The 27,991-nt window shown below is 42.0% G+C and overlaps 1 protein-coding gene across 1 annotated transcript; it reads right to left on the bottom strand.

The window, feature by feature from the left end:
- On the bottom strand, positions 1 to 27,520 carry gatad2ab (GATA zinc finger domain containing 2Ab). The gene is made up of 11 exons (XM_038716251.1): positions 27,364 to 27,520; positions 8,868 to 9,176; positions 5,623 to 5,746; positions 5,315 to 5,446; positions 4,988 to 5,059; positions 4,719 to 4,835; positions 4,337 to 4,537; positions 3,942 to 4,191; positions 3,419 to 3,822; positions 3,056 to 3,287; positions 1 to 2,748 (listed from the first exon to the last, which is right to left on the bottom strand). The coding sequence occupies exons 2-11, from the start codon at positions 9,161 to 9,163 to the stop codon at positions 2,615 to 2,617; spliced, it is 1,962 nt and encodes a 653-aa protein (XP_038572179.1). The 5' UTR covers positions 9,164 to 9,176; positions 27,364 to 27,520; the 3' UTR covers positions 1 to 2,614.
- Positions 27,521 to 27,991: the final 471 nt, after the last annotated feature.

The following is a 27,991-nucleotide window of genomic DNA, read 5'->3' on the forward strand; positions in this document are numbered from 1 at the left end:
GAGGGGTTAAAATTAGTTTTATTATTTGATAGAGCAGGAAAAAAATCCAAAAAAAACAAACAAACATTTCTCATACATAATTTTCTTTTCCATCTGGGCTGCACTGCGTTTAGCAGAGCTTACAACCCCAAACAAACGGAATGGTGATTTTGTTGTCAAACAGCAGCAACAGGCAGTAGTCAGGACAGCACAGGGTTACACTTAGCAGGGCACAAAATGACGGGCTCATTCCAGATTGCTTATTTTGCATCCACAAGACGCGGGCTGCTACCTTCTGCCTTTCAGGAATGTACAGACAACCTGGAAGATTTCCCGATGCTACGCTGAGACAGAAATACAAAACCTTGAGAAATTTAAATTAAACTTTGTACGCTTGTATTTCCATCAGCAATACACATACTGCATTGTTGCGCCATCCTAAATGAAACCCAAATGTACAGTGATGATACCCCAATAGAGAGGGATAAACTTCAACTGATGCCCAGTTACCTAATGCAGTGCACCATCTCTCTGTATGCATGCCCGATAAGCAGTGAGCTGAAGAGTGCACTCTGGATACAGGACACAAATCCTTACAATGTCGCATTAGATGATCACATCATGGATGAATTGTGAAATTAAAAGTGAGGCAACAGGGCAGCAAGACTCCAGGTTTGTAAATGCATAGCGATGAGATAGCCATCACTATTGCTTAAATGTAAAGGTTATAACAAATATGGGACAGATGCATTACACAGAGAAAATGACTGCTGGGGTGGTCAGCCTCCTGACAGTTGGGTTTGCGTTTTTAAACATATTGCTCGTAAAACATTCAGACTTTGAAATATGCATGAACATTTTATTTTTTACTGCTTAAAAACCAACACAACTGTTGAAATATTTTTTAATTTTTAACATTTTTCCAATAGGCTACAGAAATGTCTGAGTAAAGCCATTGCTGAGCGGTCGGGCTAAATATATTGGGACCACCCCAGTGACTGAAATTAAAGACAACAGCACATGGTTTATAAACAAATTCAACGCCATGAGCAATGGGAACTCCCCTGTTTAATGTAGGACATATTGGAATTCACTAGCTTATCCTGTGCTGCTGCAACCTGATAAAAATGCGCTAGAACTCATGTGAAAGGCATAGTTAGCTCAATTTAAGGACCTGACAGAAATCATACACACCCTTAATGTTAAAGACTAAGAAGTTCATGTCATTTGTTGCTATAGGGGTTTTTGCATAACTACATTCTGAAAGCTGTCCAGCTTCTCACAGACCAATCGTAAGGTGAGTGGGGAGTCACCGGACACACAAGAGAAAACAAATCATTTTAAGTGGAGGCCCATTCAAACGTAGGGCATTAGCATATATCTTTACTAACATGACCCTATAAATAAACCCAGAGACAGTGTGTCTATAGAAGAAAAATAATGCACCACAACCTATGACTAAAAGCAAAACAATGTCAAAAATATGACATTCCTTACACCCCCTCAGTTTAGCATGAATTCATGTTTATATCCAGAGAGGGTTCAAATAAACTAGAAACCTTCTAGCAGAAGGGATTCCATTTGGGCTCCACTAGTTCTTTGGAAGGTTTTTTTTTTTGTACAATATTCAAGAAGAATAGTCCTCCAAACATATGCTCCATGTCTTTACTTGAGTAAGTGAAACCTTAATCTTTATTCTTCCTCTTCATCTTAGAAAAAACAAAGTATTTAAAAGTAGGCCACAACATGGAACCCAGCAGATGTAAAACCACCTCAACAGTAACATGAGCCTGTAAATTCAGACCTCGACAACAGGCCACTTCCAAAGTATCAGGGAGCACAATATTCGAAACACAGTATATGACTTATAGAAGAAAAGACGAAATCCTAACATTCAGCCATACAAAATAATCTGACACACATCAACTTCTCAACTATACACTGCTGTGGGTTAGAGAGAAGAGGCAGTCTGTGTGCAGATACAGATCATTTTTTACAGTCTTTTTTTGTTATTCATTTTTGCAAAGCTGAAGCAGTTATCATTTCGTGGATGGTCCTTGAAGCTCAACCACAATCCCTGTGATGAGGTCTTCAGTCAAGTTCGGTTCAGCCACCACATGGGCCTGAGTCTGATTGGATCAGAATGGAGTAGGGTAGGACATAAGGCGAATATTCTATTATGTATAAGAGTGATTATTATTTTTTTCCCTGCCTAATCCAGAAGCAGGGGAGCTCAGGGATTGTTTCCTCTTGGTGCAAACTGGGAGGTTCAGCCAATATACAGGGAGGGAGAGGCAACACCGCTGGAGACGTTTGTAAAATTGTACACGTCCATGTAAACCCTCAAAAAAACAAAAAACAAATTCTATTTGACATGTTCCTTGTATCCCAGAAGCCCAAGTTGTCACAGCACAACTCCAATTTGGGATGAAGGATTCAGGTAAGGAAGATGGTAGCAGAAATATCTGAGGAAGAGGTGAAGGAACGCCTGTATCCAACAGACTAGGCTGATTCTCCCCTGCACCATTTTAGCCAGAGGCAGAGTCCATAGAAGGGATTAGAATGATAATGAGAATGGCTGTTATTGATATTAAGAGGGGTAATAGTTATGATGTCAGTAGGGAGGAAGATTGCATTATTTCCATGTGTTGGCTGCTTGGGAGATAGAACGGGAGGGAATCATGTCCAGGAGGTACTCTCGCTGACGCTCGACAGCAGAGGTGGTCTTATGGGCAGACAAGCTGGGGTTCACATAGGCCATAGTCACACCTGTCAGGAAACAAACACATCAGTGGTCAATGTACTGGAGACTGAACTTTTGTACATTTATTCTATGAATGCATATTACACAGTATTTTCAAAGATGAAGTAAGAGGATGGCATTAACCAAGATGTCAAAACATGAGTGATGATTTATTTGAGTATCATGACACTACAAAATAATTCTAAAAGACGGAGAAGTAACAATACCAGTGAGGAATCCACCTTAGAAGAGTGTGATTACCCCAAAGGGGAGCAGAAAGCGAGAACGGGTGAGTCGTGTTCCCCTGTCTAACCTCGTCTCACGTTTATCTACCTGTGTTGCCGCTGCTCTGCTTCCTCCAGGTAGCCACGTTGCCCTGGTTACTGCTGCTGCTGCCGGCGCTGACCTTTGACCCCTGCTGCAGCAGGCGTGCAGCAGCATGCTTACCTGGCCTGCTGCCCAGCGCTGCTGCTGTCACTGCGCTCTGCAGCTGAGAGGAAGAAGTGAACGAGTGGGCCACACCACGAGAGCTCATTGCAGACTGGATGCTGTGTGACAGCTGACTCTGCAGAAAGACAAAACAATGGGAGGCGTGCTGTGTGTTGGCGAAGGTGTTACTTAACACGCAAATGTTTTGGCTACTAATCTAAGAAAAAAACATTTTAAACAACAGTGTTGGTCCATCACACTACTAACCGGCTTAACAGTGGAGTGGTGGGCAGCCACAGATCTGTGCTGCATGGCAGCCCTGACCTGCTTGTACTGCTGGGACATCAGCATCTCACTCTTCGACATTGAGGGAGAGGAGGACGAGGTGGTTTTAGAGACAGAGGAGGAAGATGAAGACGAGGCTGCCTGCTGGAGGATACGCTGCTCAATCTCCTGCTCCTGTTGGAGTGCCTTAACAAAGGCTGCCTTCAGTCGATTGGTGTGCTCAGCCTTCAGAGCCTTCTTCTGATTGGACGACATGCATTGGTCGCAGAGGATGGTACCAGCCTTCTCCTTCCTCCAGCGGGAGGTAAAGTCTGTCTTACACTGCGCACAGGTGTATGGCTCTTTGAGAATAGTGCTGGCCATGGCAGCAGCTGGGCCCATATTACCTATATAAAAAAAACAAAAAAACAAAGCTTCTTTAGACTACAAGTCAACAAGTATATTTAATCGACCATTTTACAACAACATCCCTAAATTAGCTAGCAGAGTGCAAAGATCTACCCACCCCTGCCGTGCATCTCCAGAAGTTTTTGCACCACCTCTTCCAACCCCAACAAGTAGATAAACTCATTATTGGCTGCTGAAGGCAGGAAGTTGAACTCAGGGGCAGGAGGTTTAGGTGGAGGGATCTCCAGCAGCGTCTTCTCCAACTGCTTACGCAGTGCAAGCTTAGCAGCCGCCTGTCGGCTGGCTGGGGAATCGTTGACACTCGAGTTGGGTGATGCTGAAGAGCCCTTTAGGCTGGTTGGAGAGGCCTGGACACGGACACAAACACAAGAGAAACCACTTCAGCAACTACACATGAGGATGTCATTGTTAAGGCTGACCATATGCATGAGAGCTATGCAGCGTAACACTTCCTATGAAAAGGACGAGTGTGCTTGTATACTGTGTCCTCACCTGAGGGATGTTGACCATGACATTACTGTTGGCCACATTAGCCACCCGAATGAGTCCCTGCTGAATGATCCTCTGGCCCTGGACCTGGACATTGGGCACAGAAGCCCGGGGAGCCAGTAAGAGTGGAGGGGGGCCTGAACCGCTGTGCTGCTGCTGTTGCTGACGTAGACTGGCTATCTGCTGGGGAGTCATTGCAATAGGCTGATAGCAGCACACACGCAGAAGCAGCAATCACAGATTCATGAAGAGAGCAAGCAAGACAAAGAAAGAAATTAAAAAACAGCTCTTTATATCTTAACTTCTTTAAATGAGAACACTTCAAAATGTGGGCCAAGGTGATTAGAAATTTCATCTCAACAGTGTCGTCGCCCCTCACACTAACCTGGGCCCCTCTGACCAGGGGTGGCATGACAATCTGAGAGTTGTGTTTGGACGGGACGTGTTGCCCACCCCGCACCAAGGGAGGAGGGATCACTGTGCCTGAGCTTCGACCTGTCACCTGTAAACACAAAAATGCAAATATACAGTAAATGACACACTTGTGTTGCTCAGTATCCTCTTTGTAAGACGTATAATTTACTTTATCATACATCAATCCAGGATCTACACTACAAATTGTGGCAGGTGGCACTAACAAAATGTTGTAACTACCTGGAGGGGTCCTTTGCTTGATGTGATGCTACCTCTCACCAGAGGAGGAGGGGTGGCTACAGAGCCAGTCGCCTAGAAATTAACAGGGTATAGTATTAGACCATAAAGTTGTGTTTACCTAAAGGCATGAATAAGCAAAAAAATCTTCATTGTTGATGTAAATTGGAAAACAACAACATTTTAGGAAAACTAGGACCCTTTTCATAAAGAGCAGTTGTGTTTTCATAAAATCTTTAAAAAAAACTTGACAAAAATTCCCATTCCTGATGCCTCGATCAGCTCTAACAAATTAACAATCAACACTCTTTCATCTCCTGGGGTTTGTACCTTCTGCACAGTGCTCTCCTTCTGAATCTGGCTCTGTCGTAGTTTCTTAAGCAGCACCAGCTTGGCCTCTTGGAGTCGCAGCTCCTCCTTCAGCTGTTTGATGATGCGTTCCCTCTCCTCAGGAGAACTCTTCTATATGTACACACCAAATCAGATAAAAAGAAGACTCAGCAGAGATAAATGTACAATTTAAAGCTTTGTCACTAGTGACTAACCCAAAAATAGTTGGTACGGCCATCACTAAGTGAGAATGAAGACTTCTAAGTCAGTGCGCAGTGTTTTATGCAGTTTAAACACTGCTTTCCTACCATGAGTTTATCCGTGTCAGTCTTGGTGAAGCAGTGGCCATTCATGAGAGGGCTGGATGGCTCATTGTCCGATAACACAATCACATCATCTGGCGATGGTGGCTGCCGCTCTTTCTTAATGTCACTGAGGAGAAACACAAAAAGGCGGAAAACAATAATACTGAGAATGTGTTTCATAGTTCAATCAACATTCAACTCCAATTCCTTCAGCCTAGAAATACCGCAACTAACTTGTAGTTCTGTCTTACATCCAGTAGATGGCAGTATATAATTATAATTTCATCTTCCCTGTTGTAGTGCAAATGTGCACTGGGACACACAAGACGACAAGAACCAAGAGATCAATAATGGAGTAATGGCGGCAGGGGAAGATCGCAACAACCCATTATCTCCAGCAAAAGGTTACATCAGATAGACCTCCTGCGCTCTCCCTTCCATCAGAAACAGCAAAGTCCGTCACAAAAACCGTGCAAAAGGGCAAATTAACTACATTATTGCTTTTATAGAAAGAAAAGGCCTAAAGCCTTTGATAAAATGTTAAGAGGCTTTTCCTGAAGACTAAGGAGAACAAAGGCGACTAATGGGACGCTACATATGCATCAGTCTGGAGGGGGGTGGTTGTAATTTTTACAACGCGTGGACCACGGTAGAAGAAAAAATCTGCTTCTGTCACAGTGGGGATCCTGTCAGCTCCTGAGGGTCGTGCGTTAAAAAAAATAAGTCTGAGTGTTAAGGAGAACTGGTGGAGGTGAGGTAAGGCAGGGACTGTGTAACAGTGTGGGAGAGGTAGAGGTTTGGGTCATAATGTGGAGTTATGCATGCATAAATAGAGTGAAGTTATATAATTTGTTCAGAGGCTTCAGGACTTCAAGCTTAGGCCCAGTTTACCACCCATACAGGGCCTCACCCCTCCCCTACCTCCGTGGCGAGGCCTGTGGCCTAGCCGGATCGGCACAGCCTGGGCCTCAGCTCTCTCCTCCCTCCCAGCTGCCGACACCAGAGTCACAAGCTGAGCAGAGCGGAGGTCCGCTGGAGACAGTGAGGGTGACAGTGAGGGGGAGGGGAATACATGGCCAGGAGCCAACCTATTGTGTACACTCTCTCTCACTCAATCACTCAGTCACTACTTCACATGCCCATCCCCCATCCTTACTTGTTCATCTTTTATACTCGCAACTCACTGACTCAGTTCTTCACACTTTTTCTTCTTTTTGCACTCTCCTGTCTTCAGATACGTCTATCTGCGATCCTCTCCTTCCTCAAAACCTCGGTCTAACAGCTCCCCTCAACAGACACTGCATGCACAGTTCAACAAGGTCAACTATATAACAAATAACCATGTTGTTTATACTTAAATTTTAGGATGAGAATTTCAGCAGACTAAGCAATCACAACACAAGCTACCACAAACATTTATATCAGTCATACCGCCCGGCTGCTTAGTACACGATCAAACCTTGTCAATACATTATACTGCTACTTCCTGGAAAGCACTTCCGTGATGTGTTTCATTTAAATCTAGAAAGATGCCCAACACCCCGACACTTTCAGAAAACTGCTGGCCTGAGAAAGATTACTCTCCTGAAGCACAGCTGAAGAACGAACCGGCAGCAGTGTCCTCCCCAGCTCTGTTTACATTCTGCACATAAGATGATAAACTGTCAGACACAAGAAGCATTACAGAGGAATCAAGAGCTTCATCATCTTCCACAAACAAAATCCAAATGGTGACCCAGTGCCTTGACTGACTTGGCCTCCCTGACAAAATGACACAGACTAGCTTGCGATGGCTGCTGCTACTCTATTGAGAACAGCTTACACAAGCATCACAACACACAGCAGCTTGGTTATGTAAGGTCCAGTGCTTCTGCATGCCTCGGCTTCTCCGATCATGGCTCTGCGCTAACCCCACTAGGATTGCTGAATCAGTCATTATTGCAGTAGGCTTCTGATCAAAATGCCATTTTAAGCTACGTAAGGCTCTTTATGTAAGGGAAATAGTTAGCAAAGATGTGTTCAAATACTGACATTCTCAATATGCAAACTACTTAAGAGGAGAACTGTTTCTTCTCAGTGACACTTCTTATTCATGAACCCATTAAAGGCATGGGGCAATTTGGCGCGATTTACATTTCAGCGATAGTTTTAAAAAGTTGGCCTACATAGATCAAGTCTTTTGTACCTAAAGGGTAATCACCTTGTAGTGAGTAAGCACACAAACCAATGGTGAGGGTTAAACCGGGGCCAAAGGTGACACTTCTGTGAACTTGTGATATACCCCAAACAGAGCCAACACACTTCCAGCTTAATCCCCTCTTTCTGTCCCACTTGAACTGCCATCACATCAGTGTGTGTGTATTTATCGCTCTACCAAACACGTCACATGACATCAGGCATTTCTCTGTGGTCATGTGACACACCCACCACCCCTGCTGGCCCCTCCTTCCTCCAACGGCTCCTTCCAATGTGGAAACCATGGCAACGGCCAGTTGGAACCAGTTTGTGACACATAGCCTTCATTTTGTGTGAAGTGTGAGGCAGAGTTCAGGTGCTGCTGTGGGAGAAAATGGAGCCCGGGCCTCAGGAGCCTCAAACTTTTCAAAATGGGGGCAGGCTCTCGACAACCACACAGCGACTTCCTGTATGACTCCTGTCAGACCACTAGCTAGTGCAAAGTTAAGAGAGAAACCCGAAACTCCAATAGACACAATCACACGCACAACCACGCTTTGTGCATGCAAGCATGAAATCTCAGGCCTACAGTATATGAAAACTAATTTAGAATTGTTTAAACAAAAAACGCAGACACATACTGTGCCTCAGTCGTCAGCTTGTGTGAAGTCTTGCCATTCACCCCTCCACCCTAACCCATATGGTGATTCAACATCAGATAAACATAACCAAATAGCAGCAAACTTTTCTTTGCATTTCATACCATCACACACACAAACTGCTTTGTAGGAGATTATGTTGCATTTTATCCAGCTGGAAATACTAAAGGTTTTATTGTGGGTAATCTTGACTGGCTGACTATGCAATCTTGAGGCCCAGTGTGCAGGAACAGATCTAAATGTTAAAGTGTTTATATTCATCCTTTCATTGTTATGCACAGACTAACGACTATGACACAATCATGTAACCTGAACACTAATATGTTGGCATGAACACTGAAGCATTGCTAGTACTACTTCAAGAGTTCAACACACCAAACAGCTAGTCGCAGGTGATATTTGGCCTTGTCTCACCTTTTGGATGTGCTCATGTCAACAGGCTCGTCTCCGGTCTGCACCTCCACCTTGATGGTGGCCTTTACTTCCCCAGCTTTTAGGATGCTGGCTGCTACCTTTGCAGCCTGCTCACTCTTCAGCTTGACACCCTCAGCTCCAGATCCCAGCAGGGCCAAGGGAGCTCCAGCTTCATCACCTTTCTCCAGCTTAACCCGTTTACTGTCCATGTCCCCTGGGGACTCTACAAGAGCTGCATGGTCCCTCTCCAGAGCCCGCTTCTGGCTGCGCGTTTGACGCACTGCCTCCTCTGACATGGCTGCTCTCACCCTGGAGAAAGAGAAGATTGAAACCGTTGGAAACGGTGACAGTGGAAATACATTTACAAAACAATAACAGACAAACAAAATAATTCAACTTGTGGCTAATGCATGGATTCACAATAGACGGGTACGGGAGGGTACAGGTTTGGACAGTAGATGAACATTTAGATAAAGGCGCACTGTTACTGTAGAATAACAGCACCACTGTAGTAGAAGTTTAACTTTCATGAGTGTTAGTGCTAGTTTCATCAGAGCAACTCTCAAAATGAATATTACTTTTCATGATTTAATCATATTATACTGCACACTTCTTCTTTACACTATTTTGCAGGCTCCTATGAGTCTGAGTTATCCCCTTGTAGAAGTGCCTTTTGTCACTGAAGTACGTTACCATAACCACATCTCAAAATACGGGAGGGCACTAAATGAGATACATTTTTTATATCAAGCGCTCTGATGAGTTTTTTTTTGTTTTTTTTAGGAAAATAAGCCATCATCTTCAATGGTCAGTACAGCTATAGCCAGCAGAGGATTCCCAGTCCAATCTGATTTAGAAATAAGAGTATATTTATTTCTCCAGCAAGAAAGAAGAAGTCTTTTATAAGCTGTTTATTTCACAGCTTGTGAAATAAACTGTTGGTGGAGTTACCCTAGCTGAGGTCTGATCAGTGTGTGCAGTAAACAATGCAGCATCCACTACAGGGAGGGAACACAGAAAGTTGTAACTGCCTGAATTTAATTTAAATTGAGACAATAAAACTGGACGACAGCATTGCAGGTGTAAGCGCTAGTGATAACTGACCTGACAGGTCTGACAGGAGTGACTGAGGAAGTTAAACCAAATAGGTTTAAATGGCAGACAGCCTACTAGAAACAAAAGCTCCCAATCAATCCCACCTATTGTTGTGAATATCAGTGTCATCTTATTTCAAGTACTTTTAATCACATTTTATTCCAAGCATTGCCATTACATGAAACAAGGGATTCAGATTGTGCAAACGAAGCTGCACCAGTGTAATTATGTGAAATATAAAGTAGCAGCAACACAAAACAAAAACAAAGAACCCCAAAATGTGTGTTTCGCCCTGAACCCAGATGTCGACTAGGGCTGCAACAAACAATTATCTTCATTGTCGATTAATCTGTGGATTATTTTCTCAATTAATTGATTAGTGGTTTGGTCTACAGAGTGTCAGAAAATTGTCAGAAATGTCGATCACCGTTTCCCCAAGCCCAAGAAGACATCCTCAAATGTCTTGTATTGGAGGAATGAAACCAGAAAATATTCACATTTAAGAAGCTGGAATCAGATCATTTTCTTTATTGATTAATGAATTATGAAAATAGTTGGCGATTATTTTAATAGTTGACAACTAATTGATTTATTGTTGTAGCTCTAAGTGCAGACAGCGATATGTTGAAATATCTGAAAAGCCATTTAATTTTCCCACCTTACTTTGCGGTTCTTTCAGTGTTTTGCTTTACAGATGACAGGCTCATAGAGGGAGTTTTTGTACACATTTTCCTGTGATCAATGATAACCTTTGCTTTTTATCTTTAAGCCTTAGGAGGTAGCAGAGCATTAACATTTTTATTTATATGTTACCACAACAATATTGAAATAGTGTTTTAAGAATAATTTTAAGAGTGTCAAATATCATGAAAGGTGGGTTTTGATGTCTGTCAGCAGCTGTTGACAGAAGTTAGTCATCCGTGATGCATCTGCCCTCCTGTTGTCTGGTAGACACGTTCTGGAATGTCCGAAAACACGACATCATATTAGCCTCCTCCTTCCTTCCCCGTATGGGCCGTGCCTGTGGCCTCCCCATCTCCCTCTCCCCCTCCCTTCTGCCACCCCCGTCTCTCCAGGGGTTAAACCTGCGCCTTCCTCTCAGTCGCAGACCAGTTTGAACCGGTTTTCAGGGAAGCGCTTTTTGTCTCATGGAATCTTGGGATAGAGTCATGTGGAGCTGTGATGATGGCACGTTGGACTAGGAAGACACCAAGTCAGCTTTCTGAATCAGATATGCAAAATGGTGTACATGGACACGTGCACTTGGGATCAGTCCAAATATTGAATTAGACTATCAAATTGCAATTTTTAAATGCACAATGATAGACATGAGCTCATCCTTGTGTTTATAAGCATCGCATTTTTATAACCATTATTATAAAATGTTTATTCAAGACAGTCTGGGAATACCTGTTCCATAATGAGTGCCTGGCCTACATTGGTCCACTTGGTGTGAATGTTGCACAGTGTTGTTGCTATTTTTCTGCTGTGTAATGGGTTTTCCCAGAAATCTTAGTGAGTGAGATTTGGGTCAGCATCTGGGACACTGGCAGTAGGACCAGAGACGCCTGTACACCTCAGGGTTTCCCCTTTATTATACAGCTGGAAATATCAGCTAAATCAAATATTGTACATGTTGATGTACATGACTCAACAACAAAGGGTATAATCAATAAATTTTTAAAGATGACCATTTCCCTCAAAAAACTGGGGTGGAATCTCTTTCCAGGTTTGTTTTGTCGACAATGTAGAACTGCAACGATCAATTGTCAACTATTTTGATAAATCGATTAATCAGTTTGAGTAGTTCTTTTGGAAAAATAAGTAAAACAATCTGATTCCAGCTCCTTAAATGTGAATATTTCTGGTTTCTTTACTCCTGCATGACAGTAAAACTGAATTCTACCTTTGGGTTGTGGACAAAAACAAAACATTTGAGGACGTCATCTTGGGATCTGGGAAATATATGTTTCACAGACCACAACAACTAATCCATTATTTGAGAAAATAAATCGACAATGAAAATAATGTTGACTTGCAGCCCTAGTCTGCGGTAAGGCTGCTGTTTGTTTTAACAATTCACATCTGTGAATTCAGCCCAAGGTTATTATCATTAACGAAGACGAATGAAATAACAAAAACTAGATCTAAAGAAACATTGTCGTAAACTGAAATAAAAATAAAAACGAGGCTTTACAAAAAAAAAAAAAAAACGATAACTAAAACTGTATTTTTGGTTTTCAAAACTAACTAAAACTAACTAACTAACTATGTCCTTAGTTTTTGTTTATTTATTTTATAGGACCTAAGCTTATATTTTGAGTATATATGAAGCCAGTGGGACTGATGTTGCTAGGCAGTTGGTCTGGCCCGACAGGCAGTTTAGCGGTGCGCGCTGTGATTAGCCGATAGGCACCTGTTGGTGAGCTGCGGGTGTGTTATGCTTTTGTCCTCCGTGTCAAGAGCTGGCACACTGCGTGTTGTGTGGCTGTCCTGCCACAATTGCTTTATCCATCAAGAGAGCCCGGGGTCAGGGTGGCGTCTGGCTTCACTGTAGCACTGTTACGAGGAGAGCCCATGTAATGTTAGGGGTAGGTTACCTTAATACTTCTGCGTCAAATCGACGGCGCACGCTACAGGGCTACACAGAGGCTACGCCGTCGCCTGACGTGGACCGTAAGCTCTGTGATTGGTCGCCTGGGTAGCCTTGAACAACGGCCCTGGCCTCGCAATGCCTCCGAGCCGACCGGAAGTACCCTGCGCTTTGAAGTAACATTTACTAGCAGGCAAAACAGCGGCTGTAAATCAACAGTGAATCAATATATTTGACCGTCGCAACCCCAGCAAAATGACTCGTTTCGCTATCAAAATGTGATCCATTCGGTCGGTAACATTTGAAAAGGCTACACCAGCCGCATGTATACAATTTTACCCCCATTTACGTTAGCGGAGCGCTAAACCGGAAGTCAGCCTGCTCGGCCGGCAAAAGTCAACACAGTGGACGCTGTAGCGCTATTGCCGACCAGCATTTGGGGGTGCAATTGCAGAACGGCGGACACACCTATGCACAAGTTTAAATGCATGGGTACGCAGGAGTATAAATGGGCCTTTAGTTGGGGAAACCCAGGTAGGGATCGGCTACGTAGCTGTTAGGATTTGAACATATTATCTTTTACATGTGTACAAAAAATATGAATGCAACAACTGTATAGAGTTGTGTTGTTTAGGTTGGGTTGCAGGTAACGTTAGTACACCACCTTGGTGGTTTTCTTTTCCTTGTTTTGTTCTGTTGGTCTGGCTTAGAGCTCATCCTGCATGTGTGATGAACTTGCCCCTTATCCGTTGATTGCGAGCTCCCCTTGCGCTTGGTTAACGTGTCTGCTGTTCATACTGGGTAGTAGGATTAGTGTAGTTTGCTCTTAGGGTTTTCAGTTTTCTGTATATTTCGACAACGTGTTAAAAATAGTAAAAACTAGAAAACCCACGTTAAATACTAATTAAAAAGTCAAAAAAAACTAATGAAAAATCCAAAACTATAATAACCTTGATTCAGCCAAGTCTGTACTGGAGAGAAAACACATGCGTCCTTGACACTTTGTAAGATGTTGAGCTAAGAGACGCTAGAAATAACTAAACCAACAAACGCATCCAAAATAAAGCAACTGCAATACAGCTAAAACATTCAGGTCTGTGTTTGTTGAGTGTGTGGAGCCTAAAATGCACCCTGCTCTAGTACACAACAAGGACAGATGTGCCCTGCTGTACCATCCCAGGACACAAAGGCTATCTATCTGCCAGAGATGACAGCTTGCTTGTGTGTGTGTGCGCACACACACCCATATACCACACAGTGCTTCAGAAACCATATATTGTAAGACTGTAGAAGTGGAGGGTGCACATTGCTTTGGCAGTAACGGTGTTGCAGTGAACCGTGTCATGTACAAAATGGCTGTAACCCTTTGGGACTGTGCTGTATCAGACCTGCATGTTACCAAGACGGCTGGGGTTGCTAGTTTCAGGTCTAGAGACACATGGCTACTTTTGTCCCAGTAGAGATGGATGGCATCATGAATGCAATGTTTCATATAGTGGATGCACTGCTGCTAAGCAACAATGCATATACTGTGATTATGAGTGTTATGTACGCTCTCACTGGAGCCCATTTTCTATTGAGCGCCTTGATTTCTATATGAGCTCTGAGGGCCTGCTGCGTGATAAGAGGTCATTCACAGCCTCCGGGTTTTCAGCACTCACACTATGAGCTATCAAACATGTGAAGAAGAAAACCTGAACTGAAAAGAAAAACAAAAAAATAACTATCGCCATTCATCTAGAGAAGGCATCTTAACTATCTAGAAAGCCTATATGAGCCTTGCCATCAAATGCAAGAGTCTATCTATGCCTAGCCATTCACAGTGTCACCTGAGAAGTTCGGAAGAACGAAAAACATGGCATCAGTACTTCAAGATGCCAGAAGCTAAGATAGTGTTGCAAGGAGACACTGCTCAGAGTACTTGTGACGACAGGGAAAAAACGGGTATAACACAAGTACATGACCCAAATTAAAAATCATTATGACACAAAGCTCTTTCTCTGTCCAAGTCGAGCCAGGACAATGTAAAAGTCAATCTCCAGGTTTGGAAATGAGTATGTGTTTAAAATGAATTTCAGAGGAGCATATCTTTTTTAGAGCATCCTTTGCTTAAACAACAATAATTTGGTTTGAAAAAAAGACATCAGGAATTTGTATTCTATGGCCAGGCAATCAACTGAGAAAAGATCCAGTGCCGGTAGCATTCCTGGCAGTTCTGATGCTCCCACAGCTACATCCATCCAGAGAGTAAAACCAAATGAAACTGACAACAATCTCACAAAACAATTCTGGCTTGTCTATCAGGAGATTTCTGGAGGGAACTGCTACCCCAAACCTTGCTGCCAGAACAGCAGTTCTGTTCAAGGATCAGCTCTGCCTTTTACTGGGCACAATCCTTGTTCAGAACTCCACCTCCAGTATAAACCGTCTCCTTTCGATGTGAAGAAGCAGAGGCTCTACTCTGAGCTCCCTCCGTATCTCAGAGCTCCTCATCCCATCTCTAAGCCACCGGATTAGCCAGAGTCAGGCATCGCCAAGATGGCGACGGCCTGAGCTTCCGGGAGCGACTCATATTGACCTTCACGAGGGCTCTATAGAAACGTATGGGTGAAGTTGTAGACATTAAGGCATATAAGTTTTATACAGTATATGCCTGTCATATCACAGCTCTTCCATTTACACTACACAGGTAGCCCTGTGCTCTCGATAACAGGAATTAAAAAATGCTGACTGATTTTGAAAATCAGGTTCGTATGACCTGCTCCCAAAACAAGAACACACACACGCACAACAAAGTATAAGATAAAAACACTAAATCATTTGGAACAAATTACTAGCAAGATCATATTGCTGTTGATTTTGTAGGTTTCGAAAATGCCTAACATTTTATCCGTTTTTGGAGAAGCAATTCAAGCAGATTGAGTTGAATACAGTTCAACTTTGAGCAAACGCTTTACTACTACGTCACCACAGCCCTTTCTCTGCTGTCCGCTAAGCTGGACGCAGGAATAGACCTGCCAAACTGAACCATCAATACCAAAAACGGAAGAATGGTAAGTTTTATGTAGTTTAAGGTACGTTATCTGTTGAGTTATCAGATGTACTGTGCTGCCCACACACATAAAGAAGCCTCTCACTGATAAAGAACACTTTGTAACCAGGATTAAAGACGCACGGGGGAAAAAAACATGGTTAGAGATCCATTGTGATTGCAGAACATCGAGTCATACCTGCAACTGTTGTGCATATTACTGACATATAAAAATTCATAAATTATTTAAATGTAATACAATTTAATAAACTTATATACATGTCATCTGCACCTGACCTTGACAGTAGAGTCCTACTGAGACTTGACTTTCAAGGCCAGTACAGATATCGCTATGTGCTCATACTTCTGTTACAAAGTTGGAACAATACTAAGATGTTGTTAGAAGCTGTTTAAGATCACTTATCGACTATATGAAAAAGTGTCCATGTCTTAATTTTTACAGCTAGACCCAGGGCCCATGAGTCACTCTTTACTGTTTACAATGCATTTTATCTTCTGCATTTCTTTGTCTTCCACACTATACCAAAAATTGAAAATTCTCCACAAATGTGGTTCCTTGTTTTCCTCAGAATAATAAGGCCAAAGGGCAGAGCAGATCTTTGATAGAAAAAAACAAAAACGCACACACACGTATGAAAAGGTTTGTACCGAGCTGTTTGATATCCTACACAGTAACTACCTCAGAGCAGGCTTGCTCAAATCAATACATTTAACAAATTTGCATTTGTTAGTTGTATAGGCCAACAACAGTCATCTTGTCATTAAAATAATGTGTTTATGAAGAAAATCTATCATCCCTGTGTGGAGTGCGGCAGGATAACATGCACTTGCCTGAAAGCAAATGGAAATCTTGTGACCTGGACTGGTTTTATTGTCAATAGGTCTCCTATTGTGTCCAGTAGTTCATAGAGAACAGCTCAATAACTAAGCCTCATCCCCTCAGGTAGCGCGCTAGCCCCTCATCTCCAGCACTGTAATGATCTCCCCCACTGGGACTGGACTCAGCCAGGCAACACATTAACAGCCATTCTTTAAAAAAAAGAAGTATTTTCAACAGTGTCCTTAGGGTTCACCGAGAGGGAAAACAACAATTATACTGACCAATAAAAGCAATACACGTATGAATTATTATTGCTCAATAAAAGACAGCAGAGCAATGACTCTTTCTTGTGTGGCTAAAGGGCCCTGGCCCTTGTAATACTGAATTAATCGCTCAAACTGCCAATTGTTTTACTAGCAGATATGGCCAGGTGATGATTATCTTAAATTCAGGTTGATCGCTTACTACTCTTTAAAGTGTTACTCCTACTGCTTTCTTTATGCCATTTATTAAATTTCTTTTCAGTTTACATTTCGCACCATCACATAGTTAGGTAATCTTCCTTTGGGATATCACCTAAATAGAAAAAAAGATCAGGACTACCGGTACCTATGCTATCTGCGCTCACCAGCTTAGGAGTGGGGGCAGGGATCCAGCTGAGGTGGTGCCCTGGTTGGTGGAGGGAGAAGGGTGCAGAGCGCATGTGATTAGCTGTGCCATAATCTGACTGTACCCAAGTGAAAAATACTCTTGTCTTCTCTCTCTCGCTCACTCTTCGTCCTTCCCTCTTCCTCCCCCCCTCCCCCTCCCCCTCCCCTCCGTTGCTCAGTTGTAGGCTCGGCCAGACCAGAGTGTATGCGTGTGCCCCTACTGGTTGTGTCCCGAACGCCAAGGGTTAAGCCCCTGCCATTTTAACGCCACTGACAGATCAGACCATTAGGGTGTTACCTAACAAAATGGAAGCCTTTAACCCTGAATCTGCCAGACTGCCTGTGTGTGTGTGTGTGTGTGTGTGTGTGTGTGTGTGTGTGTGTGTGTGTGTGTGTGTGTGTGTGTGTGCGCGCAAGTGAGAGCCAGAGCCACACAGAGTGTATGTATGTGTGCGCATGTCTCCACCTGGATTCTCCCTCAGCAACGTGACGACAACAGCAGTAAGCCAAGGAAATGCATATCAGACTTTTGCACATGAGCAAAAAGATTGCATCAACATACAGGGTCATTAATACATGTATAGCCGAGGTTGGTTTTATAGCACAGACACACACTAATGCCTGTACTTTAAAACGTTAACTTATAACAGAACTAACATAAATAAAAAGCACACATCATTCTCATAGCCCATATCGCTTTGAGATTTTGGCACGTACGCACAGACAAGTCTTGTGCAATGCATTAAAACAGTCTATGAAGTCTTTTGAGAAACTGATTCACACCATTAACAGAACATTATTTACTGACCATCAAATGATGTAAGGAACATCTATATTATCAAGCTCTAAAGCACCATAACATCTCAAGTCAACCTTCTCCAGTAGTTTACTTCAGCCTCAAACGACAAAATCACTGGATACATTATCAACCACAAATGTTTACTAGCTATAATAAAAAGGAACAGCTAAATGTTTTCAAAAACCCTGGACACGGATCATCTCCAATTTCAGCTAAATTGCTTCCAAATGGTTACTTCATAATCCTGTAAAACCAGAAGCCCATACCCACATACAGACTGCAGGGCCAGGACACACGCAGGCAACTATCAAATTACATTTCTCAGAAATGGATGGTAGAAGGAAGTGACCAGAGGAGAAGGAGGAAAAAAAGCTTAAAGGGTGTAAAGAAATACAGCATACCAGACAAGACAACTAGGAGCTGAGCACATCGCCACCAGTGCACATAGCTGAAGAACACAACCGGGTAAAGTAGGTCAGTTGCTTCATACTTTTGAGTCAAGTCGGCAATCATAACTTTCAGGAGATCCTTCAGTCTATCAGTAGAGATTAATCTGGGTTAGACCATGGGAAATAAAACATTATGTAGTACAGAACAGACATCCAAAAGACACCAGAGATGAAAAATCATCAAAAAGAGAGATTTCAGATGTGCAGACTGGAGTATTAATAAATATGAAGTGGTTGCAAATTAGGTGATTTGAATGATAATACTGTAAATAAAATACCTGTTGGCATAAGCAAACAGCAGAAGTTATTACAAACCTCATTCAATTGTGCATGCAGAAAAACTTGCCTTGCAGGATTGTTAATTACCAAGCATTTTCCTGGAAGAATGAAAATGAGGAATTTACCTTCTGAAGTTCTGAATCTACAGGCCAATCAACAGTTCATTCAAGAAAAGCTATCACCAGTTTAGCCAGCAATTAGATGTTGAAAATAGTTACAAAATCAAAATTTACAAAAAACACATCAAGACAATGTGAAGTCAGTGTATTTAGTCAGTAGACAAGTGTTCGTTTGAGAAGATCAATGCCTACCAACTGGTCAACATTTTACCAGTTTCAGTTCAGCATGCCTTCCTTTTCAGCATCACAACTGGCATGAACATTTGAGCATTCGGTTGCGCCTGCTTAAAGTTTGAATGTTGGGCTACACCTATTCAAGGACAGCAACACCTCTGTCACAAGGTCTGTTTTTAATGGCTACACACAACACCACCATTGGGTGTGGCCATAAGTGGTTCCTATGACACTGGTTACCACACCCAACAGTGATGTCATGACAGGGTAGTACTTTGAGTATCAACCAAGCGGCAACCTCTGGGTCTGAAAAGTGAAGCCAATGTGGAAGAAACTTGAATAAGTATTATTTTTAATGAGCAGCAGGGGGCAACTACACCAGTTGCAAAGAGATGTCTGATTGCATTGTAGTCAATGACAATAGGTGAGTTTGAGATGACAGCGGCTGACTTTTGCCGACTTGGTAGTCTAACGTGAGCTGCAGGTGAGGAATAAAAATGGTTGCTAGTTTTCAAATCTTCTAGAGTAAAATAGACAATAAAGCAGGGTATGCTTTAGGGCATAGCTACCTTGAGATTGACAAGTTGCTACCATGATCACCTGTCAATCAGCACAGAGGTGAATCATAGCCACTGGACCTTATACATTTAACTAGCACCATTGAAAAAACATTTTGGTCGCCTAAAAATGTAGTAGTTGTCCTTAAAGACACTAAGGAGTCAGCTGTTCATTTTTTCACAGTAAGTACTTTTTGTTTTAAACCAGTTTTTCTCTCGCAAAAATTAGCATCCCAGATAACATCATATTAAAAGTAAAATACAGATGCACCAAGCTACCTAGCTCCACCCTCTCATGACCATCTCGTTCCAATAAAACACAAGATGGCGACAGACAAAATGCCAAACTCGAGGATCCAAAATGGTAGTCCAAAAACCAATGGGTGACATCACGGTGGCTACAGTCTCTGGCATCGACTGGATTGTGTCTGCCCCAAAAATCCAGTTGCTGAGTTCTCTAACCCCAAATATTTGGTCAGATTCTTTCTTGTTTAATTATGCTATGTCTTGGCAATGTTTCAGGTGGAAAGAGAATTAAATAAAAGAACAATATGGCACTGGAGTATGATTTGGTGCTTTCATATGCAGAGACAATGTTGGTGCTGACTTTGCCTTAACAGTGTTTATGACCAGCTTCAGTAAAAAAAATAATAATAATAAAAAAAAAAAAAGTAGTGCCAGTAGTTCAAAGTAGTGCCCAAACGTGGATGTAACCTGGGTAGGCTGAACCTCAAACTGTATCATCATCATTCACATTTGTTTTCATTGTCCCACATGAATATTCTCATTAACACAATGTGTCGCCTTCAAACGATACTCGGCCCAAAATATGATCTTTGAATTACCAAACACCTCCCCTCTGTAGAGTTGAAAGGTGGATGTCAAAAGATAAATTTACTCAGTTACAATCTATCGCTTGACGATATCAAAACGTATATGGTTTACAGGTACGCTCTATCATTTATTTCATTGTGTCGCAAATGCCACACTTTCCCGTAATATTTTCACGAGGCACTGTTTGCACCGCGGTATAGCTAGTCTGCCAAATATCCAATGTAAAACTAATATCTAACTTGAAAGTAACTTCACTGTGGTCCGTCCTGCCACACATCCCGGCGTTGCTGAGAAGAACTTTGCATTCAGAATAAACAAACGTAGATGAGAGTGAAGTTTACTCAGAACTGGGTAATACTGAAGAGGAGGAATCAGACAATGCAAGCCAAAACGAGGAGTTCATAGCAAAGAGAGAAGTCTGTTGAGCCACACAACACTATTCCAGCAATTCCAGAACTGATGTGTGTGTCTAGTCCACCAAGACTTACCGTTGTTGTGATGTTAGCTATAGCAGCAGAGAGCTGTGAGTAGAAAAACTTCTCCACAGTCTGGAAATGCTGGACTACTCTGGGACTGTCGTGTCCTTTCATGCTTTGCTAGCTTTGCAGCAGCAGGTTAGCGAACAACAGTTCGCTGCTAACCCACAACCTAGCTAACTAGCTAAGTTAGTTACTTTAAGTGGGTTGTTTCTCAATCTGCGTTCTTGTCTGTACTTGTGGACTTGTGGAACATCATCAGTCGCAGCCAAAGTACTGTTCCAATTCAAAAGTCCGCATGTGTTCTCGCTCCGCCCATTTTACCGAGCCTGCATCGGTGGACTTGTCTGGACTTCGGATAGCCAGATAACCCAGAATGCATTTCGCAGCCAAAAAGCGGAAATGTCGGATACTGCTGTTCTTGTGTCTCATATAGTAGTTTTAAGAGTTTTTTTTAAGCAGGAATATAGTTGTTTAAACTCCAAATATGTGGTTGATTTCTCAAGACAGAGCTTATTTTAAAAAAAATTGCGTGCCGTTTTTTGGAGATGTGAGGTCCCGCCTGCTAACGGGTCCAGCCGTCATCAAGTCCGCTGCTGTTCCAATTGCTGAATGACAGCCTGCGTGCTCCCGTTCCTGGGAGTTTGTACTCCGGAGCCGAACTTGTCAAATCCGAGCTTTAACGGACAGAAGTCCGAACTTGGCCTTGCTGTTTAGTTGTTCACTCTATATCATGGTATTTGTCGAGGTGTTGGATTTCTCCAGAATCGCATAAGTAACCCCACCTTTATGATGCAAAGAAATATCATAATAGTGTTTCCCCCTAGGATGGAGTTGTAGCAGCAGAGGTGAAGTGAAAAAAATGGGTGCATAGTGCGGTGCCTGCTGTGTGTTTGAATATAAAACCCTAATACAATTTGTGTCAGCAGCAGTGCTGTTGTGTTAATGAGCAGATGATGCAAATTCTAATAGCTTATGACCGCCGAATCATTATAGATAGGACTTTTCATGTTGCCTTGTGTCTCTATTTATGGTTACTTGAGCGGACTACAATTGTTGGGATGATGAAGGTGACACGCTATGATTGGTCCGCCAACATGTAGGCAACAATGTGACATCTAATCACGTAATCTGACTCCAGTAAAAATATTGTGTAGTCTGAGCCCCGCACACGGCTAAACACATGCTACTGTTTGCGAGTGCTGTTTTCCAATGATACTATACCATCATACATAGGATTTCTGGAGGGACCTTCAGGTATAAAATAATAAAATAAAATAGAAAAAGACCCACATTCAGTTATGGAGTCATTATGGTTATGTGAAATAAGATTTGTAACCACTGTCATTTTTACCCAAAGCCTACATGATATCAGCCTGATAATATACAAGAAAAAAAAATGGGACAGTAGGAAGGACAGTGAGCTTCAGGAATGATAATCAGGTCATTTCTTTCCTATGTAGTATGATGTGGTAGAAGAGAATAAAAGCAATGTGTGGAACACCCCACAGCACTCTGGCACAAAGACTAGCATATGAACTATTTATCCCTATTTTTATCTAGCGTGACACTATAAATTTCACCCGATTCTTCATCTTGTCCCTTTCCAAACCCCCTTCCACAGCTGTGACTTTAAAGCCTTGTTCTGCGTCTACTAATATACACTTTCTACTAGAGAAACAGATTACTTTGACAATTATAAATGGGGTAAGTGACCAGTGGGCTCAAGCTTCCAACGTCAGTGTAGTTAACCCTTGTTTTGATGACTTCTAGTCCAGGCACGGTAGTGAAATACATGTACACACAATCTGCACAAAACAGCCATGTGGCAGGGAGTCAGGCAGGGCAGGCTGTCCCCTCTTGGACACATGCCTTGATGCTGCATGTATCCAAGTTGCCTGTCTGCCTGTTTGCTGCACTGAGTGTTCGAGAGTTGCCATGTCAGCACTGGCCACACAATGGAAGCACTTGTTACAGGCAGACTGAAAAAACAACTTTGAAATGTGTATTCCATAACCTAGCTGAGAATGTACAATTAGTCTGGTTTACATCAGATCAGATGTGATTTCAGGCAATACTGGTCATGTGGGTTGTCACTTGTGAGCAAAAATGCTAGTTGAACCAAATAGAAGCAGGATTGGCATTAACATTATTCAAGTAAACAGTAAGTTTCTTACCATCACAGTACCAAGTGCTGGCTATAGCTCTGAAAATATGAGGGCTTGCTTGGCTGCAGAAATCAATGTAACCAGTACCCTGAACTTCTAAACTTTAAAGCCGTTTAGTGGCAGAAGTGGCCTGTCAGTCAGAGGCAAGCAGACGGCTGTTCAGCCAGAATCCAGCACTTAGGAAAGCCCCTGTGAACACATATTACTATATGCGTTGAATGAATTAGATTGTTTAGGAAATGCTGCTGCGCTATACAGCTACACACTGAAGTGAATACAAAGCAGAAGTGGACACTCTCTTCCAATATACTACATAGCTTTCATGCATTAAAAAGTGTTGTTTTAAATATGTCAAGGATGGGAATATGTTTCTAACCAAACACAAACTTTTAACTGAGCAAGAACTAATTTGTTCACTTCTCTACCTCCTCATGAAAGTAGTGCCTCTATGGGTATGGAGGGCAATCTTAAGCACCACTTTATTGTAAGCCATATGGCCCACCTGGTCAACAGGTGTCCATTTATTGAAGGAATACCGAAATGTACGAATGCATGTCCAGTCTGAACCAGTAAGCAGTATTTCTTTGGGCAGTGGCCACACAAATAGCAGTGAGAGCTAGAACTATAAAGCTTCCTGTCACGGGGTAAAGTACCAAGTCTGGGAAGTATGGTGAAGAAAGGTGGAGGCTATGAATTAGTCTGAAGTCAAAGGAATTTGAGGTTAGCTTCTTTAAACACAATGCACAACTTATAACTTAACACATGCATCCAACTGTCTAAGACAGGTTGGTCACACTGTTAACACACATGCTTGAGTCAATATAAAGTCCAACAGGGTAAACAGAAAAACATTTCAGTCTGTCAAACATCGGCGGTTTCTTCTCAAACAAACAGGGGAACGGACAGGACAGTCCTTAAAGGACAAGAAAACATTCAGATCTTAAAAATACTATGTAGATGTGCAGGACTGTACCCCCAATGTCATTTTTTTTTGTTCAAAGCTTCTATTGGGCTTTTAAAATGGCTTTCATCATATTTTATGACGTCATCGCCCTAAAAAAATTAATTCATAAGATTTGTTTTTTAATTAAAATTAACCTTTTTAATGAAAAGTTACAGCTACATAAATACATGTAGGCAGCAGGCTAATCCTAAAATCTCAACAGTTCAGTTCAGAAGTTCAGTGTGACTGACACTCACTAGTTGTGCCAAGGACAGGGGCTGTGACAAGTAGCAATGACACAAACTACTAGAGCCGAAATAGATTTTTTGTTATTGTGGTTACATAAATATAATTTATGGTGCTGCTAACCGTATCACAGAGCAGAAGGAAGAGTGCGCAATAAAAAAAAAATATATATTCTAACAGCTTGATACTGCTAGCTCACCTAGCACCACTAAGCTAGCGAACATTACAGCTCAGCCTTGGAGGATGCCTTAAATGTTGACATCCTGGGGGAGGGGTGGGGGAGTTGTCGTCTCTCACTCTCTCTCTCCTAAAGCCCCTTGAGGCAAATTTGTGATTTGAATTGACTACATGTTCAGAAACAAAGTCAGTCAAAGCACCCAATCACTTTCAGCCCTTTTGAAAAAGTATTTTAACAATGGCACACAGGGTGAAGTACTTAGCTCAATGTAGCAAGCACTATGTAGCACAACTGTGGCGTTGACACTGTCATGTGACATTAAAGCAAAGCTACAAAGTGAACTACCACAGCAGAACAGGTCGTCAATTTTCACTTGCAGAAGCCTCTTTCACTTTTGCATCTTATTTGACAAAGAACAAGGGATTACCACTGTCTGAAAGAATCCTACAGTCCGTCTTTTCCTGATGACGGTGGCTTTATACTGATCTTAAAAACTAAACTAGAACAAGGTCCCTCATCTCTCATCCACATCGACACTGATAGTCGATTTTTGAAGAGACTTTCTGGTTTCACCAGCATTTCCTGTTAACCTTTTCACAATGACGGGGCTCACACTCGACCAGACTAACTGCTGTGTTAAACTGCACCCTACAGTAAGCCACACAGATACTATTATAATAACACCACAGCCAGATGTGGATGGACAGGAACAGTAAGAGCTATGCCATACTATTCTGCAAAATGTTTAGGTCAGTATTAGGTCTATGTGCTGTTGTTACTCAATAGAACAAGTAAGAAACAAAGAATAATGCAGGGAATTTCACATTTCCCTGTAAAAGGGGTACACCACCACTCACTGTGTCTGGTCATGGTTGTGTGAAACAGATGTGACTTCCATTTTAAAATGTCTCACATTAATAAACTGGTTTTAAGAAGTAATAACACAATAGTGCAAGTGAATCTGTTTTTTAGTTTAGATACATTGAATGCAACTTAGCCATGAAGCAGATGTAAACACTTAAGAGTGCAGTGTAACAATTCCATCCGATCCTTCACGTTCATCCCCATTGCCCAAAATCAGGATTAAACTGCACAAATTGTAATTTAGCACAAAAAACACTTACAGCAAGATTAAATTCCTCAAAGAAGGACTTGAAAATACTAAAACTAATACACCCATAATAAACTACACAACAGCTAAAATGAGCAAGGTACCTCTGAGCCCAAGACAAAAAGCGAAAAAACCTAGTGGTTAGTGGAAAATACATGTATCTTTAAACCATTTTAGTCCTGGTGCGGCAGAATAAGAGTGGATCTCAAATCATGCCTGTCTGGTCACATCACTCAGGAGGGTTTTTCTTAAGAGGCACCCTTCCTCTGGCAAATCCAAGTCCCATCATAAAATGTAAAGAGACATGTGTCCCCCATCACCAGCCAAGGGTGCCAACTTTCTGCTTGCTCTGAAAGGAAGGCACTTGTTCAGTAGAGGTAGGAATACACACACACCGTTGTTCAGATTAAACACACCTCAAGGACAGGTGAATACAAAACTAACTTGAAGTGTCCACTCAAACAACATGACCCATCGTTCATAGCTTGCTGTAGATGCAGAGACTGCCTTTTTTTAAAAAGCATAACGCTGAGGCCTAATAGAGCCCACACAAGACTTAATTTTTATATATATATATATATATATATATATATATATATATATATATATATATATATATATATATATATATACACACACACACATATATATATATATACACACACACACACACACACACACACACACACATATATATCATAAACAAGATACCACACAATTAACATAATATGATTAATATCACAGGAATGTTTTCAGATACTTGACTCCAGCTGGAAATGAACAGTATAATTAGCAGTTATGGAGCCAGCCTTTAGACTTAGCAGGAGGACATCCTATAAGAGGTGAATTAGACCTCAGTTACAATAACATTGATATTCTGCTAAACAGTTGTCTTTAGTCTTGCTTAGGTGATAGCTACTAACCAGTCGTGGACAGACAGACAGACACACACACCCAGACGGAGGCACCACCGTCCACCATTACGCCTCCATAAAAAGGCTTTTCACGGTTGAGCTAATCTGACAAAGTTCTGAGATCAATGGCTCATAAACCCATAATCATACCCATCCACGGCTAAGATGAACAGTCGGCTTAACAATAATCGGTGACAATACTGGTTATGATGTTCAGAAACTTCAGTGACCCAACTTTGTCCACAAGAATAGCTACCTATTTCCAACTAACCCATCAACAACAACAAGCTATCTCATGCTAACGTTAACTTGGCTTGCCAATAACAACCTGTCCATCTGTCCGGCTACAAAACCAGCGGCTAACTAACGGGAGCTAACAGCCAATTGTGGTTATTAGCGGTTACAGAGACTGTATCAAAGTTGCTTAACACTGTAGCACATACTCCTTTAAATACAATGATAGAGATTGTGGCGTTTAGTTTGGATGTCTGTACGCGTCCAAATAGCGATACACGACAGACAATGAAACCGACCACATCTCGGTGAGCTGCCAGTGTTAAAAGGCTAGCTAGCGAGCTAAGTTAGCCTGCTAACGCTAACTCCCTGGACACTCGCCTGCCCAGACAGACAGTGGCTAAATGTATTCACAAATTATCAAGCGCTAATTACACACAGAAAATGGCAGGTTTTTTCCTCGGAGTTTTGAAGCTTCATTGTGGGTAGAAAAAATGAATAGTTTACATTACATTATACTATTGGTGCACCTTAATACAAGTTTGCCGGGGAAGTTAGTTTTATTATTCCTCGACTTTTTGAGGCGGTATGTTCTTGGCAGTCCGTGCTCGGTAGGTGTATGTGTGTAGCAGAGCGACACACAAACTGTTACCTTGCATGTTAGCTGAGATCAAGCTATGCTAGCTAGCTTAACTTACGTTAGCTGAGCTAACACAGACAGAGAAACTTCCCTTCGTCGTCATAATTTAATTCAAAAATTTAAATAATGGATTAGTTGATAAGATAATTAAATACATGGACTTACGAAGTCTAGGAGGAGCCTGACCGAGTTACCCCGTAATTTTCAGATGTTTGGTGTTAGTATTTAGCTGGCTTCGGCGTAAAAATCCCGGGGATCCCCTCTCTTCTGTCCGCTGCCACTCCGGTTGCCAGATAATGTAATGAGCCACCACAGGCGGCGTCATGCTGCGTTCATACACACCTCGGAAATGCTAAGTTTCCAACTGCTGAGACAGACAGAAAATGCTGCATTTGGAACTACTACACGGAAGTACAGTAGATGTGGGGACAGTAAAAACAAGAACGGGACAATACTGAATGGGAACCTAAAATCCTGCGTGGACCAAATTTAAAGAGTATATAAACTGAATTTAAAAAATAATGTATGGCAACCTGTTATTGCACTGACTAAATTTGATTTTATTACATGCTTGTGTGACAACGGTGTGCCTGCTTGTCAGACAGAAACTTCCCAGTTCCTCTGTTTGTGTGCTACTCCAAGCACATAACATGATGAACTAAAATAATGAACCACTTTTTGCTGAAGAATACATACGTTTGATAAGCTTCTCCCACACACACTTCTTGCAGTCTTTACTTGAGAAACTGCAATTTTCTACATAGAAAAATAGGCAAACATAAATAAATGGGCA

Source organism: Micropterus salmoides, unplaced genomic scaffold (assembly GCF_014851395.1).
Source record: "Micropterus salmoides isolate LMB-PRFRI ecotype aquatic unplaced genomic scaffold, ASM1485139v1 Ms_hic_scaffold_13, whole genome shotgun sequence".
In the NCBI taxonomy this organism is placed as follows: Eukaryota; Metazoa; Chordata; class Actinopteri; order Centrarchiformes; family Centrarchidae; genus Micropterus; species Micropterus salmoides.